The sequence below is a fragment of the Brachyistius frenatus genome, unplaced genomic scaffold, assembly GCF_029030835.1.
Source record: "Brachyistius frenatus isolate BFR_SWC_R1_liver_20210118 unplaced genomic scaffold, ASM2903083v1 Contig_10, whole genome shotgun sequence".
NCBI classification, from domain to species: Eukaryota; Metazoa; Chordata; class Actinopteri; family Embiotocidae; genus Brachyistius; species Brachyistius frenatus.
In genome coordinates, this window is record NW_027210609.1 from 276,311 (window position 1) to 293,315 (window position 17,005).

General features: G+C 37.0%; 1 protein-coding gene across 1 annotated transcript; it reads left to right on the top strand.

Moving 5' to 3' along the window:
• The first annotated feature begins 143 nt into the window (after positions 1-143).
• Positions 144-16,987, top strand: fkbp5 (FKBP prolyl isomerase 5). Its single transcript, XM_069690732.1, has 11 exons — positions 144-552; positions 5,519-5,661; positions 5,860-6,004; positions 6,528-6,670; positions 8,463-8,577; positions 8,675-8,831; positions 10,460-10,550; positions 10,757-10,840; positions 10,930-11,115; positions 11,253-11,492; positions 12,719-16,987. Exons 2-11 carry the CDS (start codon positions 5,557-5,559, stop codon positions 12,818-12,820), a joined length of 1,368 nt encoding a protein of 455 aa, XP_069546833.1. The 5' UTR covers positions 144-552; positions 5,519-5,556; the 3' UTR covers positions 12,821-16,987.
• Positions 16,988-17,005: the final 18 nt, after the last annotated feature.

Here is a 17,005-nt window from a genome sequence, read left to right on the forward strand (position 1 = left end):
GATACGTGTTGTCAGCTGAGCGAAGAGGACAGCCTGCTGCGGTACAGGCTGTTCCCGGCTGGCTCGGCACGGAACGGGTTACAGGTCAGGGTGTCTATTGGAACACAGTGTTCTCATCAGCAGCGGCAGCAGTACAGCTACAGTACAGCCGGAACATTGTGTTACTTTGTGGCTGCTTTCCAAGACCTGCCCTTAATTTTACACTAAACGCCCTCCCACAACTCTACTCGTTTCCACTCTCTCTCTCTCTCTCTTTTTCTCGGTGTGTCTCTGCCTCTCTCATTTTCGAGTGTGAGCTCCATGTGGTTACTACACCGGCACGTTTATCATCAGCGGACAGGGAAGGTATAAAAGAGAGTTGGGGAAAGACAGAAAGAGCGCTACCTAATAACCACATGGGCAGAACATTTAGTACCCTGGATATGAGATGAGAAGGGCGGGCTTGAATTAGGAGGAACAGACTAAAAATTTCAGCTGATCACCGGCGGCCGCCGATTCGGGGAAGGCATTTTTTTTTTTATTTTTTTTTTATAAACGGATCAAAAGGAAAATGTAAGTCTTCTAATTTCATCTCGCTATTGTACTGCTGCAAGACTTAATTAAGGAGTTAATTAAGACATGGGCTTTCCCTGCTTACTACCAGCTTTTTTGTTCACCCCTGACTTAGTTAAAAGGACACTTGTTATACACCGTGAAGATTCTCCTTTTATTTAGAGTGATAAAACAGTCAACGGTAAAATAAAAAAAACAAAAAAGTATGCATATTATAGGATGGATGTTGAATTGTCTACACATGTGAGAGCATCTGAGGTTACAACTGTTTGCTCTGGAAAATAAGGGCTGATAGGACTCTTTGTGTGTATGTGTAAATAGGTGAAAGTGTGTATATTATGTGGCACTTGGCTGTGGTTCCAAGTGGAGGTGGATGAGGAGGACAACAGATTACATGCAGAATCCCTGTTGAGTTAGGTGTATCGTCATAAATTACAGGGTGTATGACTGTTTATGAGAATTATAACAATAACTTCAGTTCACTCTGTGCTGATTCATTTTGGACGAACTTGTTCATTACAGGACATGATGGTAGCCTCTGAGTAACTTCAAATATATGGGTGTTAACATCCATGTATTTATATTTAGCAAGATGAGATGTTGAGAGAAGCAGAGAAGAATGAATCAGACATGTCTCATGGAGATATTTAAGGAAGATAAATAACTTTACAACACTGACCCACTTCTTTATTGTTGCCTTACACCTGAAAAAAATCAGTCAAAGTCAAGGTGCAACATTGGAACATTTTACAGTAAAAGTACTTAGAGTACAAATCTTCGACAAGCAGCACTTCCGAAAATGTATGTCCATAAACTTTACAAGCTTTTTCCAGCATCATTTTAACACCCTGTTATTGGGGCTAACGGGTCAAAAAGAAAAAGACTACCTCATCTCTGACAGAGCTTCGCTTCAGGATGTCAGTGTATAGGTTTGTCGTGCACATAATGTACTCACATGTTCACGTATGAATCAGCAGCAGAGCACGGATGTAAAACAGAATGTACATTGTGTACGGCTGTGGATGTGGTCTTTGCCTCATTGTGTCCTGTTCCTGCATTCCTCCACAGGGTATCTGAGTTTAGGTACATACTGCCCACATGCCATCTTATCTGTGTGTAACTATTTGCACCGTTTCCCTTGTCCGTGTTTATATTTTGAATACATGAACAGCAAAAAATGTAGTGGTGAAATTGATGGGAAAAGTAACTTAATTAATGTGAAATGAATACCGATGGTAATATGTCACAACACGCTTTACTTGTTTTGTCTAGATTTAAATCAAGTGTTAATGTAAATATTAACGAAAGCCCAATTGGACTAATTAAAATGTGTTTGTTATTATCCAAACATTGTAGCTGGTTTATACATTATGGGGTCTTAGATTGGTGAACATCGTTGGACTACGCCAGTGGGGAACTGTGAATAGAAGGAACATTGTGTTCAGACGCACACACACGTACACGTACACATGCACAAGCACACACGCACACACACATACATGAGTTACATCTAAAATGAAATCCATGCAATACAAAAGACACAGGACAAGGTGATGCTTGTGTGGGATGGACATTTTGTGCGGCTCTTTTGTTCGAAGAGCTCAGCGTACAAACACTTGATATCTGAGAGTGACACTAAAGTGAAGAAACAGAATAAACGGTGGAGATGTCAGTGAATAAGACAGATCTTTATGGTTTCACCCTGCTGCTTGAGGCACACAGTGGTTTCCTTGCTTTGGGTTCTTAAGACCTCATTCAGAATGAGTTAAAACCTCTTGATCATTATTCAGTACACTGGATATGTTGCTCGTCATTGCGACTCATGCCCAGCCTCAGTTGCCACAGCAAAACATCTCTTCATTTGTACTAGGTCATCAACAGCATCTGTGATGTCTTACACGTCAAACAGAGGAATGATAGTAAAATCCAGAAAACTGATGCAGGGAATGAGAGCTGCTGTCCCTCTGTTAAAATAACTTGCCCCTGAGCAATCTAATAGCCTCAATCATCTCTGTAGAAATGTTAAAGGGCCACAAGACTACTGTCTGATCAGGCTTAACCCACCCTGTTCCTCACATTACTCTCTTTGAGTTCTACAGTAAACATGATTGTAATTTTACTCAGGTTGTCAAAGTAAATAGGAATTAAAAGAGTTTTGATACAGAAATATAAAATCTCACTTCTGTATCTAAACCTGCAAGAAATTTGATAAAAGCTGTCCCTGCAACATCAGTGAAAGAATTTCTAATCTTTATATCTTCTAAACACAAACAAACAAAACACCTAGCCTTTTTATAAGTCTTTTTTTTCTTTGGGACTACCAGCATACAACCATAAATTTAAGCATCAAGCATTCATGCATTTATGCAATCAAAGTTTAATCCTTTTTTGCTTGCAATATAAGTATTCAGTTTGAAATGAAACCAAAAACAAACTTTGTTTGAATTTGATTAAAAATCCTGTCCAGGTGCTGATGTCAAAAATTGTACAAGGTTCTCTGCTTAGAAAAGTACAGCAACCAAACTGGCTTGATACTACTGGACCTGATAAAGAGCTGAACCCAAAGGTTTCTATATATTATTAAAAAAAATTTAAAGGAGCATTCTGCAGCGTTGTGAGTCTTTGTGAAGCTAAAAACACTTGTTGGTCTGTCTAACATCTATCTCATCGTGAAAGTGACAATTTGAACTGTAATTATTACCTGAGAACTCCGGCCAAAAGTACTATAGCCTGAGTATCATCCCGATACAGTCCAGAACAGCTGTGACCTGATGCTGTGTGAACAAGTGTTAACATCTCAGCTGTTGCATGTGATAATAATCACCATGTGGTGTTTGCCAACATGTTTAACATAGCTAAAGAGCTTTGTCTTCAGACAATGTCAAGTTTATTATGCCAAGACAGGCGGGTAGTCTTGGGGCAGCAACATGTAGACAATGATTCCTGCTGTGATGAGGGAGGCAGCGTTTAACAGTTTTAACACCAACAACATGTCATTATAGGTTTTATTGCTCTGGCAAAGCTGCTGTTGACATTGTTTTTGCCACATGAAGGCATGATATGTTGGCAGCACTGCTCTGTCAGTCTGTGAGGCTGGATATTAAACACAAAGAAAAGTATTCAACTTCAATACATTTGGCCAAAGTTTGTTTGTAGCACAAAGTCTCAAAAACCTGGTGATATTTATAATGTCTTTTTTATTCTTAGATAAGATTGATCCTGGGCGGCATAGCGGTGTAGTGGTTAGCACTGTCGCCTCACAGTAAGAAGGTTCTGGGTTTGAACCTCGGCCGGGAGCCTTTCTCTGTGGAGTTCGCATGTTCTCCCGAGGCCTGCCTGGGTTCTTCTCATCTTTCCACCATCCAAACACATGCATGTCAGGTTAATTGGTGATTCTGAAAAAAAGTTGCCCTTCAGTGTGAATGAAAGCATGAATGGTCTTTGTTTTCATCTGTCTCTGTGATGGGCGACCTGTCCAGGGAGTACCAAAGTGATCTGGGATAGGCTCTAGCCCCCCTGTGGATGGATGGAAGATTGATCCTTGTTTTACAGAATTGGCAACTTAAAACCTGTTATCATATTCGTATTATGTAGAATTTTTTTAGTTTCTGCCTTGGTATCTATCTGTCTGACTCTGTCTATGCAGCTGGATATCAAACCCGTTTGTTTTGAGTACAAGTACCAAGTATTAAAACTGTCAGGTTGGAAAAGGTGGCATTACACGTCTGGCCAAATTCATGTACATTATGTATCTCTACAAAAATGTTCAGCATTGTTTTCTTATGGCTTTGTGTCGACAAAAGTGAAGAATGAGAATTCTTTGTTTGATTTATTCGAATTCTTTTCAGTGAGAAAGCCCGATCGGTCGGTAGCATTCTGAATGATAATTTAGTGGAGAAAATTTAAAGAAAAGATCATGAGTTATCTGGATGTGATGGTCATGCAGCTGGAGGCCTTTAATGCGTATTTTATTTGGCTAAAAGTGTCAAATAAATAAAAGAAAAGCTGTATTGTTGTGTACCTGACTGTGAAGCAGTCTGAAAGATCCCGAAGACAACATTTTAACAAAATCCCAACATCACTAGACAAAACCGGACATTATGCAGCCTCATATTGTGATAAGATATTATATAAGTATATCACCTTAGAAACTTGATCAAATTCAACATTTTCCTATCTTATCATCAACACTAACAGATAACATGATATATTTGTGATGGCACACCTTAAGCAGTACAGTGTGTGTAAGTGTTGTCGAGCCCACACTTTCCCCGTCCATATTTGATTTTTTTTTTGATTTTATACACTTTATTAATCCCCGAGGGGAAATTTCTTCACTATAGCAGGGGGGCTCTCAGGGGGGAGATGCTGCAGCAGGCTGCCACTAGCGCGGCGCCAGGTAACCTGACCTGAGGTGCATGTTTTTGGATGATGGATGGATGGATGGATTTATGGCCCTTTTTTTTTTTTTTTTTTTTTTTTTAAAAAGGGCCATAAAGTAATAATCTTGGACATATTGTACCTCCGTGAGTGTGTTATACAATAAAACGAGTGATCTAAGAAACATGTTGCTCTCTGTAACATACCTTTATAATTATGTAATTACGTCATCTGCAGGAGGATCAGACATTGTGCGGTATAGCTTGGGTCAATGCTAATGTGGCTTTTTCAGCAAAACTAAATATATTTCTTGTACAGAACATAGATTTAGAACATCTGTCCTTAAATAGCTACCAGTTATATAATGTGGAGTACAAAGTAAAATTCACTGGGCGGATTATGGAGAGCTCATTTATATTTGTATCTGATATCTTGATTTTCCAGTCCTGCTCCACAAATTGGATTTGTATCATGTGTCATTTTCTTTGTTTCAAATTCCCAAAGTGAAAACATGAGACACAATAACATTTCATTAACAGTGCTCACATTGCTGATGTGTTGGCTTGTGTGTTTATATCTTTTGCAGTGTTACGTCTCTGCAGTGTGTGATGCCCACGTGCAGAAATGACCACTGATCAGGACCTGGCCATGGATGGCCCGTCAGCCACAGCTGAGTTTGCTGCAAAGGGCATTGATGTAACACCCAGTAAGGACCAAGGAGTTATCAAGGTATTTACTGTCATTGCTTTAAATTTTTACGTTTTATTGTAGACATTCAGGCACAAGTCAGACTCATTGTTTCACCGTATCTCACGTCATGATGTTTTGTGTGTTCCTCTTTGCATATCACAGGTATCTCTTTGATTTGCTCTGTCAAATAGTGAAAGGTTTCTTAGCTGAAGTTGAAACTTGTCTGTTCGTCTTCAGGTTGTGAAGCGTCAGGGGAAAGATGGAGAACAACCAATGATTGGGGACAGAGTAACAGTCCACTACACTGGGAAACTGCTCACAGGGAAGACATTTGACTGCAGTCGAGATCGCAAAGAACCTTTTTGCTTCAATGTGGGCAAAGGTGATTTTGGACAATATTGTTAAATCTCATGGTGCTTTAGTTTTGTCTTCTACTTAAGGGTTAGTTAAACATTTTATAGAATGCGTACTTACTTGCTGAGAGTTAGATGAACCATTCTACTGTCTGCAATATGAAGCTATAGCCAGTGGCTGGTTAAAATAGCTAGCCTTGCTTCATCCAGCAAAAAAAATATACACAAATCACAATCACTAATTAACATGTTATATTTTTATATAAAGCCTATGAATAGGCTGCCATTTAATATAATCCTGTCATACTTAGATTTTTCTATGGGTTAAACATATGTTTTAATTGGTAAGTTTTCTGAGAGGATGGCCCTTTGGACAAAGCTAAGCCTTTTGCCTGTCCTCTGGCATAAGCGTCATATTTCACAGATAGATATGACATACATTTTCTTATCTGATTCTGATTGATTTAAATATCTTTACCAAAATGTTGAACTATCCCTTCCGAGCTAGTTAATGAACCAACAAAATCTCATTGTTTTAAATGTGTTTCACAGGACAAGTCCTTAAAGCCTGGGACATCGGCGTGTTGTCTATGCAGAGAGGTGAGGTGTCCACATTTATTTGCAAACCGGAGTATGCTTATGGATCTGCTGGAAATCCTGAAAGAATTCCACCCAGCTCTTCAGTAGTGTTTGAGGTAGGTGTGCCATGTCAGTGCTGCCATTTGTGCTGTGCGTTAGTTCTGCATTACACCCAGGGACTCTGATAATTTGGGAGCATGTCTCATGTCTCTGCAGATGGAGCTCTGTGGTCATAAAATTAACTGCTTTGTCTATTTAAATCCCCCCCAGTATAACAGGCAGCGTCGTCCAATAACCTTTCTCACTACTCTGTGTAATGCTCAGTGGGAATACGATTCAGACTTTCTCTGTCAATGATAATTATAATGGTGTTATGGGAAATATCTAAAGAGATTTGCAGTTTAACCCCCATCGCACAATTTATTCATAAAAGCAAATATTTGAGCCCCCTTTTATGACCCTTTTGTTACTGCCTCAACTGTGTAATTTCCAGCAACAATTTAACTGATCTAGATGTTAACAAGTGTTTTATAATAAGCCTCCAAAAGTCTTGTTTTTGTGTGTGTGTCTATTGGATTGGACAATATCATCGGATTTCAAGTCAGAACAAATTAGATCCACCACTCACTCCATCCCCCAGCTCGTCCAAATATGGTCACTTCTGGCTTGAAACCGCTCCAAACTAGCAACATGGCGACAGCCAATATCCAAACTCAAGGCCTCGTAATGGCCGTTCACAAACCAATGGGTGACGTCACTGTTGGTTTTCACTTGTTTATGAACAGAAGATGAATGACAATATAATAAAATGCATTGTATATGTTTAACAAGCAAAATAGGGGGACGTAAACGTAAAAGAAAGTTTCTTTGTTCATGTTAATCCTCTTACTCTATAGCCCACTGAGTCACCGAAGGGCTCGTCACCACAAACTCATGCCAGTGAGCCAAAGTTTGTTAAAACACTCAGAAATGTATTTAGATTTCTTGTAAAAATCGTAAAGGCAGTTTAAGACGTCCTCAAATCTGGTTCAGTGAAATGCAGCAGCAATTAGAAAAGTCTCCAGTCTTGATTTAAAGGAGCTGACGGTTGCAGCAGACCTGCAGGACGACCTGAGAGGTCTGGATGGTTCATAAGGTAGCAGCAGATGAGAAATGTATTTTGGCCCAAAACCATTGAGTGCTTTATAGACCAACAGCAGGATTTTAAAGTCGATTCTTTGTTCGACAGGAAGCCAGTGTAAAGACCTCAGAACTGGAGTGATGTGATCCACTTCCTTGTTCTTAGTGAGGATTTGAGCTGCAGCTGTCTGATTGACTTTTTAGAGAGACCTGTAAACACACCGTTACTGTAGTCAAGTCTACTGCAGATAAAGCTTGGTGATCCATTGTGCTACAGAATCAGAAATACTTGATTGAACGCTGAGGGTTAATTGGTAATATTACAGTTTATCATGTTCTAGAATATTTAAGCACATAGAAATTAAAAGAAAATAAGAATTATGTTAAAATATGTGCATTATACTATAATCTATAACTAAATAATGCTGAGAAAATGGAAACAGTAAATGTTTAAATGCAAGAATAGCACAAAAAGAAATATTAGTTGAACAATACAGTGTAAATAAATGTAGTACTAGTGCAATATAAATATTAGTCCTATTAGAGTTATCATGTGTGTACATGCAGTATATTTCTGATTTGACAGTATACTTGTACTTCCAATTGTCATTATAACTTTATTTTTTTCCCTGTGGTGACTCCCAAATTTTTTTCGTTATGCATTTGCTTTCTCCTCCCACACCTAGTGTAACATTGTACACCAGGTTCTGCAGAGCTCTAATTTTGTATTGTGTCTTGCATCACCTTTTGTGAAGAACAATGATGACATAAATGTTTATATCAAAACAGATGGAGCTACTCGGGTTTGAAGGAGAAATACTTACAGACGACAGTGGTATCATAAGAAGAATAAAGATCAAAGGGGACGGTTACACGAATCCCAACGATGGAGCAAGTGTTGACGGTAACAACACTGTTTGTTTCATAGAAAATTACAGATTTTGTGCCAGTTTGTCAGATTTGTAAGATCAGAGGTTAAGCGTGTGTGATGTGTCCCTCAGTGCACCTGGAGGGCAGCTGTGGTGGCCGATTGTTTGACTGCAGGGACGTCAGCTTTATTGTTGGTGAGGCTGAAGATAAAGGCATTCCTCTAGGAGTAGACCGGGCCATGGACAAGATGCAGAGAGGAGAGTGTTGTATACTTTACTTAAAACCAAAGTAAGATACTATCTCTCTAAATCTTAAAAATGTGATCTGTGTCATTATGTTTACTCACTCACTGTAATTACAGTGAACCAGTTTGTGGGACTTCTTTCTATGTGGGACTGCCTTGGTAATTGTCTAAGCTAGATTTTGTTCCTCCATTACACCTGTACAGCCAAAATACCAAGGAACGTTTTACTTAAAAGGTATTTGATGGATTTGTTGAATTCCTGTCCGATGATTGTAACTTTCATTTTGCTTATTTCCTCTGCTTGTTTTCATCTATTTCACCAGAAAAATCAATACATTTACAAAGATCCAGATCCAGTGCAGTTATTGATACAATTAATAGTGCATAGTGTGTACAGCCAGAAATCATGTAGTCTTTATCAATTCTGCAATAATTAAAGTCTCTGCACTACTGAATGGGTATAGTGTGGATATGTTACACTGGTTTAGTTATACTATATAGGTAAAGAATGTACATGTACAATACTTTTGATGTCATAACTGTCTTGGTAATGTTCTAAAAGGTTTAAAATCCATCATCTGTGTGAGACATGAAGAAGGACATGCATGATTTGGGTCATTGAAACAATATACAAATGTAGGTTTATACTGCTTATGGTATTTTCCTCTTAATATAAAGAGCAGATTCTTCTCTTCTTCTACTGTAACTTAATCCAGCTCAGCCCTGTTCATGTAATTGTATTTGTGAGGATTTCCCTCCCTTTTTTAAGTAACATTTAAAAAAAAAATGCAAGTAACATGCAAAGAGACTAAAAATAGTAAACAAAACACACACAGTACTTCTTGCACCACATTTCACAATTCCCTCAATTAACATTTATATAAACATGAATAAAATAGACGGAAACACAGAGAATAAACAAGGAGAACAAATAGCACCCTAAACCACATCATATCGTTCTCTTAACCCTGCCCACACCAACCCTCCCCCGTCCTCCCCTCAGGCACAAGCGAAACAAAGTACCACTGATAAATACTAGAAATTTATCACACACTAAAAGTTCATACTTAGAGTTCAGCCAGAAAGTAGTCAACTAACACGGGAACGACAGTGAAGAGATGCAGACAAAAGGATTAAGTGTTTCTCTGAGCCAAATAATAAAAATCCACATTTATCTCAAGAGCAGGATTGACTTACATTTGTCTCTATACATGAATCAGAGCTATTCATATATGCGAATGTAAATCTGTCTTGCTTTTTAAGCAAACAATACATCGTCTTTGTTTTGCAGTATGTGTGTAGTAATGCCATGACATGACACCATCATCACCATCCTTCCACTTGTTTTACTTTAGCTTTTCTAGTTAAGTGCTATCCAAATTATCCATAATAAACTGTATTGCATTGGATCTGTTTTATATTAAAATCCTCAGCATATAGATTTAGAATATACAGTACATTCTGCGTGTGAATATAATTGTATTCAACCATTTACTGTACAGTAATGTTATGTCTTTTTTTCCCCAAACATTTATCACCACTTCCCCCCAAAACGTCCCCAGCTTCCTTTTAACAGATTACATTATAATCAAGTCACTATAAATATTTGCCTTTTCACAGGTTGTGTAACAGAATTATCAACAGATTTCTTTTTCTGTTGTTACTTTTACAGGTACGGCTTTGGAAGCGAAGGTAAATCAGAGTACAAAATTGGAGCAGACAAAGACCTTGTATATGAAATAACCCTTAAAGACTTTCAAAGGGTGAGCACGAGTTTCTTGTTTTTATTGTGTAATGAATAAAAAGCCAAAATTGATAGATACCTTTGTGTAATTTTGGCATTGATTTCTAATTTACATAAAACTAATTCAAGCAGACTTTGTGCAAACTTCAGGTCCCACATAGTTATGTAGATAATTTCAGATGCTTTTTAAACCAGTGTTTACTCACTTTCTGTGATGTTTACAAGGCTAACGAATCCTGGGAAATGGACTTGAAAGAAAAGCTGTATTTGGCTGCTGGAGTGAAGAATAAAGGGAATCAGTATTTTAAGGTGCAGTCTCCATGCTGATCTTTTATCCTCACAATTTTTTTTGTTCCTTGTTTATATCTTTATAAATTGGTATTTTGTTCCTTTATTAGGCAGGGCGGTACAACCAGGCAGTCATCCAGTACCAACGCATCATTTTCTGGCTAGAGATGGAGTGTGGTACTGGGATGGAGCAACAGAGGAGTATACAAGACTATATGTTGACAACCCACCTCAATTTAGCGTTGTGTTACCTGCGGATAAAAGACTTTTCACAAGTAGTGGACAACTGCAACAAGGTGAGCTGCATCACCCTGATGACAGTCCATATCCATTCCTCACCGTGGCTGCTGGATTGCAGCATATTTCAAGTGCTACTACAGTGTTACTATACTACACTGTTATTTTGTTTGTATGTGTGTGTGTTTGTATTAAGGCAATTGAGCTCGATGGGAGCAATGAGAAGGCTTTGTATCGTCGCGGGGAAGCCCGGCTCCTCCGCAACGAGTTCAGCCTGGGCATGGCAGACTTTCAGCAAGTGCTGAAAGTAAACCCCTCAAATCGAGCAGCTCATGTTCAGATTTCTATCTGCCAGAGCAAGATTAAGGAACATCATGAACAGGACAAAAAGATCTACGCAAACATGTTCCAGAAATTTGCAGAACGGGATGCCAAGGTCTGTAAACTCAAATTTGTTGGCTTTATGTAGACCAACAGTCGGCATGACTTGTTTTTTTCTTTTCTTTTCTTTTCTTTTCTTTTCTTTTCTTTTCTTTTCTTTTCTTTTCTTTTCTTTTCTTTTCTTTTCTTTTCTTTTCTTTTCTTTTCTTTTCTTTTCTTTTCTAATATATTCTTTTTTCCCCTTTTTTGTTTTGACATTAACTGAGAGAACTCAATATTAAGAGAAAACAAGTTAGCAATAACAATTTCACACACACACACACACACACACACACACACACACACACACACACACACACACACACACACACACACACACACACACACACACACACACACACACATTTAACAGTTATAGAGATAAATACTCTTTTTTCCCCTGATAAAAATACTTAGGAATTAATCTTTTTTTCCCCAGAGTTTTTAAGCAAATGCAAAATATTTCCTTGAAAAAAATAAACTTCATTTCTAAATGTAAACAAATCAACACCCCAAAACAAAAATCTTAACGATTGATTTATATGTAAGCTAAGCATGTAGACAAGACAACTAAATTTCACAAGTGTTAGGAGGTAGAGCTATTTAATTTCTGTACATACTATCTGAACAGAATTTGTATTTTTTTCAGCTCTTGAAATTACATTAGAGGCTTTAACTACTGCAAACCTTTTAAGATGAGTAAATTTACCTTTTTTTGAGCTCTGGATCAGCCATTTTGGGAATCCTGGTGAGAGTTACTGATGTAATTGGAGGAGATCCATCCCACCACCAATCGCCAAAATAATACATAAATCATGGTTTGCTATTTCTTACAGGACCCCTACATTTAAATATATTAAATTTTCTCGTTGACTCTGATAGTAAATTGTGCCGTTGTATCATTTATGCACTTCTTCAGTATCATACTGACCTCTAGTGTATGGATTGATTTTCACACCTAATGATGTTCAAAATAAGTAAATATGTGTCGAGAGATAAAGCAACAAAAAAGTATTTATTTTACTTTTTACAACATTTAATCTAATTAATTTTTCATCAATTTAATTTTCTGAATTAAGTTTTTAGATGCTGTATTAGGAGATACATTCTGATGAAATGGACTAATTCAGTGGATGTGTACAGTCAATGATTTCCATGAAATTTCCATTGGCTTTAAAATATGGTTTATTTTAGACAGCTGTTGTCATTTGTACTTCATCTGTGTCTGTGTCTCCTGAACAGACTGGGAAGACAAAGAGGAGTCGGGATGAGAGCTTGAGGAGCAGCATGAACGGTGAAGTGTGTATGAAACGACGGCGGAGGAGTCAGGACTGTCCTTCGTAGTGACATTCGAAAGGAAGAGGAGAACGCCTCCCTTTGCTTTCCAAGTCCTGGCAGCAGAGGCATGAATGAAGTTGAATAAAAGCTTCTAATCCAAACCTCTTTTATCCCAAAATCAAGCGTGACCATTCCTGCATATAAAGCAGTGTAAGCAGGGACGTTTGCAAGCCAAACAGCATTTCCCTTGTCACATGGACTGCAAGGACGTACCTCCCAGTGGAGTTAGTACTACAGAACCAGTGACTTAAGATTGGTGAACACCTCTATCCCCCAACTTTTTTTTTTTTTTTTGAAGTATAATACATTGTATATTTTTCTCCAAAACACAGAAGAATCCCATTTCATATTTCATAAGGCTACTATGTAAAGTTGAGATATGCCTCCATAGTTTGTTTCTGATTCCAAAATCACCCTTGTTGGTTGTCAAACCTGTGACTTGTATTTGGTATTAAGGCCTTTTTGGGGCAGCTGCATGCATACATCACAAGATGTTTGGGATTCAGAATTGAAACTGTGCTAATTATTTAACGTGCAATATTTATTTTGGATAAAAAGTGGAACACGTCCTTTTAGTTCAGTTCAGAAAAGTCAGTTCTACCAATCTATGTTGCCCACAACTTACCATTCATATACAAGTTAGTGTAGGCATTTACAAAAGCTTTCTTTCATTTAGAGTTGGGCAATATAAAAAATACTTAATACTACAAATCAAAGACTCATAAAAATATAAACCATTCTCCTGACATGAACGTTTATTATTGTCATAAATCCCAGACATATAACAGACAATAGAGGCAGAGCGCAGAGTCTGAACAAAAGCACAAACTGCAGATATTTAATGTATTCCTGGTATTGGAGGAAATTCACAATTTACTGTATTTAGTTGTTGCTATTATGAAATTGATTTGTAACATTTGGCTGTATCTCATCTACAGCAGAACCTGCACTGTGGTGTGGGCTGGGTATTTCCAGAAACACAGTTCAAAATTAGTCCTTTGTTTTGAATCGGGCATTGTTTACCTAAGATGATTCTGACATGCACTAAAATAATTTTAAATACACAAAATGTTTTAATCCTAAATACATTCATGCTGAAAGCTTCTTTATTATTATTGTACTATTAAACACATCAGGCAGTACACACACCTTATTTTACGAGAAGCCAGTCTGGTACTGTAGTGGATCAAGTAAAATAACAGGTAATAGCCATCTGCGGGAGGGATAACAGATTAAATGACTGACTACATTTTAAGTCGGTGGCAGCTGCAAAAACTGTAATAAAATAAAAACATTTTAAAAGATAAAATATACATGTATAAAATCAAATGTTTCAGCTCCGGAGCTTTAATGGACTATAGATGGCTGACTCAGCTTTCTTCTGTTGCACTCATTGTACCGAATGTTGATCTATTTAACTAGTTGCATAAAGAGCATGGCACAGTCTTCGATGTACATAAAATCATCAGTCAGCTGGTAAATGCATGCGTCATTACCTCTACTGATCAAAAATCCTGGTAATTATGGTTAGACTACCACAAAACAAATTCCCCCGATTCCCACTGTTGTACTTTACAGATCAGATGCACTAGTTCTTTGAGTGCAAGTGGGACAGCAGAACATAAACACTGCAATTAAGCTTTAAAATCAGCAGAACCACGGCTCTTTACCACTTACACCATTATCTCAACTTTGGTAAAGTGATTAACCACATAACTTTATATCTGTGCAGTTATTTTTGCCTCAATCCTGAAACAGATTTTTCTTTGGGTAACACTCATTCTATTATTAATTTTTTTAAGTGTGTGAATGTTAGTGTAGTGGACAATGATGCACTTTGGTAACTGTCAAACCAACACTGTTATCTTTTCATAAAATGTCCAGATAAAATCTGGACAACAATGTTGAGATGTTTTATAAACATTGATTGGTTCAGAATGAATACCTTAGTTGTCTTAAATATTTTGTGGAAAAAAAAAATAATAATAATCAACCGTGTGCGTGTGTCAATAAATACTGTTGTATGTTAGCAGGGTTTTTAAATAGCTTGTTGCTAAATGTTTTCAAGTACTGCTGGCTCTAAACATTCAAATATTTTGTACAGTGGAGCATGAAGTACTTTTTCTAGCTATTATGAATTGTATTTAAGAATTTCAAATTTTTTACCCCACTGACAACTACAGCTAAAAGATGTACAGGCCTCTTAAAGTCATCATTTTGATAACCTGAAGTTACAAATTCCAGGCGTCATTTTGACAAACAGGAGAAAATGCAGCTGGTTAAATTGCAGCGTGACCGATGTGAGATTGGGTTTATTAGAAATCAAAGTGTCATGTCATAAAACTGTTTACATTTATTCAGTAAATCATTGCCCTTTAAAAAAAAACGTGATCAATGTTTTAAACAGCATTTATGCAAAAGAAATATTTTTTGACAAACAAAAACAAGAACTGCATATAAGCATAGAAATAAATCAAAAGTTGCATTTAAAGAGAGACGTCATCTGCAGGTCACTATTTCATAGTGTAATTGAATCTTGCAAGAGTGCTTTTGACTTCAGAATGTTTATATTGTCACAGAAAGTTTGAGCTTTTATCAAATATTGTGTGGAAATCTTGTAGGCTATATGAGTTAGGGCTGGGTGATAAGGAAAAAAAATTAATATTCAAATATTTGTAACTAAAAATCTTGAAAGTGATATTGCGACAATATTGTTGGGCTGTCTGTTAGAGCTTTAACAAAAAAGAAGAACAGTCCATTCAATTAATTAAATTACATCACTTTACTGTAATGCAGCCTTTAAAACCAGGAAGAGACAACTCTTACGCCACATCATGGTAGTTCGATATCCAAAATCTAAGACACTATCTTGCCTCCTGTTACAATCGCTATTTTTCTATGTTCTATATCTCAAAGCTCTCAGTTTTATAGCTTTATATACAGTATATTCTTTTAACACTGTATCTTTGGTAGGTACATATTCAGACATACTGTAGTTCAGGCTTGTAACCAGTCTTGTCTCTGAGGATCATAAATGTGAATCGGAGCTACTGATTTATACTGACAGTGTCCACACTGATGTTAAGCATACTGTAACTATCCTCAGTCGTGCACACAATCGGAGCATTTTGTTAAACGTCCAAAAATTGCTGGATTCGGACACATCAGCATATTTTAGCAAACCGTTGAATGCAAGTCCGATATTCACTTTATTTTATTTCAATTTTTGGTCTTTAACAACCACTGAAGGAAAGAGCCAACTCTATTATCAACAAAATACCCTACTATGTTTACAGGAAATAACTGTCTGGTATTATAAAAATATTGATTATTGCCAATTAATATTTAACCTCTTCTCTCTTTTATAAATCGTGATTAATCTGAAGTTGAACGTTTTTCACTGACTTGGAAATGACAGTGGAGAAAGCAGTCTTCTTGCCAAAAGTTCCATTTAGTCACTGTTTTGAAGATTTTGACATGACTACTCTTCAACGGCAGATAGATTTTGAAATTAAAATGTTAAGGGCTTCTTATGCATGTCAGATTAAAGTCAAAGCATAAAGGTCATGTGATATAGTTAAGAGCACCAGAACAGCTACTAAATGGATAATCTAGATTGTTTTCTCAACTGATTTTTCCAAGTTCTAGAATGACCTTGGAACCTTCGCTTTAAAGCCAACATGGACGAGATTTTCTTAAAGTGCTCAAAAAAGGGAAAAAAGTCCTGGAAATTTAAACATCTACGTGCCTCCATTACAACTGCACAAAGTCCATGTGCTGGTTACAATTAAGTGAAGACCTGAAGGGGACATTGCTTTTCTCACCAATTTTCTTACGTCCTTATGTTGGTGCAATCAAAGACACAAATGTTCTGGCATTATGACACCCAACTGCCTCATTCATGAATTTTATTTTACAAATGGCACATTTTTTTTTTAATAAGATTTAAATCAAGAAACACCAATCCTACAATTCAATTGATCACATAAACATTTTAATAAAACATTAGAAAAACTGTTTGTTCATGATGTATTTGCTGTTAACAATGGATTAAATAAAATGTGACCATTTCAATTTAAACATGAGTTATCCGTGAGTTGTCTGTAACAGGTATCTATTGAAAACAGATATTTTAACAAAATACATAACTGATTGATTTGTAAATATGAAAAATGTCATATAATGTCATTT